A 2816-nucleotide genomic window follows, 5' to 3' on the forward strand; every position below is an offset into this window, starting at 1 on the left:
TCTGCGCTTCCGAACAGCTAGTTGATCAATGAGCAGTGGTAACCAACCGACTAAGCATGAAATCAGCACCGTTCTTACGAAGCTGAAGTCTCTTCCCTGCAATAAGGTACCATCAGTCGGCCTAGTCATCTTCGCCTTAGCAATGCTTCGACTGTGGTGGGAGTAATCCGACATGGGCTAGTGTTACCTATGGTGTGTTCCTGTGCATTGATTGCTCTGCCGTTCATCGGTCCTTGGGGGTCCATCTGAGCTTTATAAGGTCCACGCAGCTGGATACAAATTGGACCTGGGTACAGTTACGAGCAATGCAGGTCGGAGGGAACGAGAATGCCGTAAGGCACCTTAGCTTTCATATTTTCTCCGTAGCGTTCATTCTTCAGTCAGCATAACTGCAGAACCACTGATGCTCAAGAAAAATATCAAAGTAGGGCTGCAGAGTTGTACCGTGCAAAGTTAGAGAAACTCGCACTCAATGCTATGAAGTTGTATGGGACCAAGGTAAATCTATGGCACCATACTCAATGTTTTAGCTCCACATTGATGCTCACGAAGAGTCAGCGGAACCCCAGACAGCCAAAGAATCAGATTTCTTTCAGGAGCACACGTCTGTGGGAAGTACTGGTTTCGCTAGCGGCGCAGCCTTGAGCAACACACATCGGGATAACGATATCTTAAGTGAGTTACTTGATTCTTCCAAATGGCACGGGAGGCCTAGCCCTATGTTGTTTTTTAACAGTAATCAGGAACATACTCTTAGTTGCCAGCTTCGGCATCACACATAGCTATCCCAGACTGCTTATCCTGGAACTTTCCCTTCTTGATAATCAGTATTCGCCTGGTAGTCCATCCTCTGCAGTGCCATTGTGTACCTGTAGCGCCTTGCAAGCGGGTAACTTTTGCCACCTCTTCGCCTCATCCCATTGTGGAATTATGTGGAACCTTAGCAAGTCCCCGGATTCGAACATGACACAGTCCGAGTCAGACTTTGATTACAGGTTTGTCTCGGTGATTCTGGTTTAATTCTGTTTTGTAACTGCTTTTCAGCCCGAACATCCTAAGACACCATACCGCATACCATTTAAGCACCAGTGCTTACCACTGATATATTTCTGTTAATAACAGTGATGATGACACCATAGAAAACAACCATCCGTTTTCAGAATTTTGGGATGTTGCGAAAGACAGGAATGTGTGGATCAAGTTGATATCACTTAGTCCGAGTATTTTGCCGAATGAGGCTTCTAAATCGCGTTAGGTAGGAAAGAAAAGTCTTGTCGCTTGAGGTTTCATGTTTTACGAGTGCGTGAAAGGCTGGCATCCCTATTCAGGCTTGGAATGGTGTGGATTAGCTGTAAGCAGTAGAATATCACAAACGAGAGATTCAGTTGAGTCTCTCGCGAAAACCAAATTGATTTGCGAATGAGTGTATTTTTCGATAGCTGTAAGCTGGTTTTGCTAGGTTCATGCTGTGAATTGCTTCACTAAAGCAGTCTACCACCCAGATTTTCATTGTTCTTGTTGCACCAGATTGAAGATGGGATGTATCTTTCTTTAAGGGTTAGGTGACGTTGCAGAAAAGGCTGGACCGGTTGTACATGATGGCACCGCACCCTCCTTATCTGCGGATCGGCCATCGGTTATTGGATCCAGAAAACCGAGAACTGCGAAGGTAAGCTTCCGTGAAACGTTATTTTTAGTTAGCATCTTCCGAGGGTGTGACTAGTACGCCAATGTTCGGATTCCTGTTTATCTTCGCTTCGGTGTTTAAATCCCAAGAGTGAATAATTTTTATGTAGTTAGTTGCTATTCTACAAGGTCTGTAGACACGGTTGTCTGATCCAGGCAAGACCGAACTCTTTGAAGTGTTCTACTCCCAGAGGCAGAAACTCCAAGACGCACACTCTAACATTTTCTCGCACATTCTGGGTGGATAGCATGCGTATGGTGGGCCGAGAGTTTGCGAAAATGAAGTAACACAACGTATATCGCCATAGTGACTTTCACACGAAGACAGTTTACTGGCCATGACTTCAACCGTTTTATTGAACGCTGTGCTGATGCCTACGTTGCTCATCAAGAAGGTGGTAGGTCGAGTAGAAGTGTTTCCAACAACGAATTGGAATTGCTCCAACCTGAAAATATTAGTTTTTAGGTTTAATCGAGCGGGAAGGACAGTAATTTATTTGTTAGATTATCCAAGGAGACTGAAAGACAACGGTAAAATCGGTGACAAGCAGTATAAACAGCTTTAAGCTACAGGGACATTCCGCGTCTTGTAAGTGTACAGAGCTCATACTGTTGTTCTTAGTGAACTCGGGAATCTTCCAACTTACTGAACAAAACCGGTTTCCATAGACGACTTCGCGGTTCAACCCCTAATCGATCTTCGTTTTTTCCTGCCCCAACATAGTTGTAAGTGTCATGGTTGTGGAGTTCTTGTTGTCAGTTTCTATCCAGATTGCCTGAGTGAATGTCTGGAGGTGTAGGCACCTCGGAGTGATTGTGTTAAGCTAGCACTAAGTTCCTCCCCCATCTTTCTTTACTCTTTTGTTTAAAATAAGGCTTTCAAATAAGTCATGGTTGTACGCCAGCGAAACATTGTTGTTTAACACTGATGATGAACGAACGAACAACCAGTGAAAACAGTCTCTAATAAGTCTATGTGACGAAACAGCTTGGTTAATTATCAGTTCCTCCGTGAGGCTGGCGAAAATTCATGCACAATTTTTCATCATCATCAACGACAGCATGACATCAGTGTTCAACACCAATGCTTCACTGCCGTACAACCATGACTTATTTGAAAGCCTTATTGT

At 44.2% G+C, this 2816-nt stretch overlaps 1 protein-coding gene across 1 annotated transcript in view; it reads left to right on the forward strand.

Annotated features, from left to right (window-relative positions):
• Window positions 1-305: 305 nt before the first annotated feature.
• T265_11465 (hypothetical protein) overlaps window positions 306-2816 on the forward strand; it is a gene marked incomplete at both ends in the record, with an annotated part of 25303 nt that continues 22792 nt past the window's right edge. The window contains 4 exons of the mRNA XM_009178124.1: window positions 306-332; window positions 367-498; window positions 531-675; window positions 1575-1669. Coding sequence (XP_009176388.1) covers window positions 306-332; window positions 367-498; window positions 531-675; window positions 1575-1669 — 399 coding nt within the window. The remainder of the gene's footprint in view (window positions 333-366; window positions 499-530; window positions 676-1574; window positions 1670-2816) is intronic.

This window comes from Opisthorchis viverrini, assembly GCF_000715545.1.
Source record: "Opisthorchis viverrini unplaced genomic scaffold opera_v5_500, whole genome shotgun sequence".
NCBI classification, from domain to species: Eukaryota; Metazoa; Platyhelminthes; class Trematoda; order Opisthorchiida; family Opisthorchiidae; genus Opisthorchis; species Opisthorchis viverrini.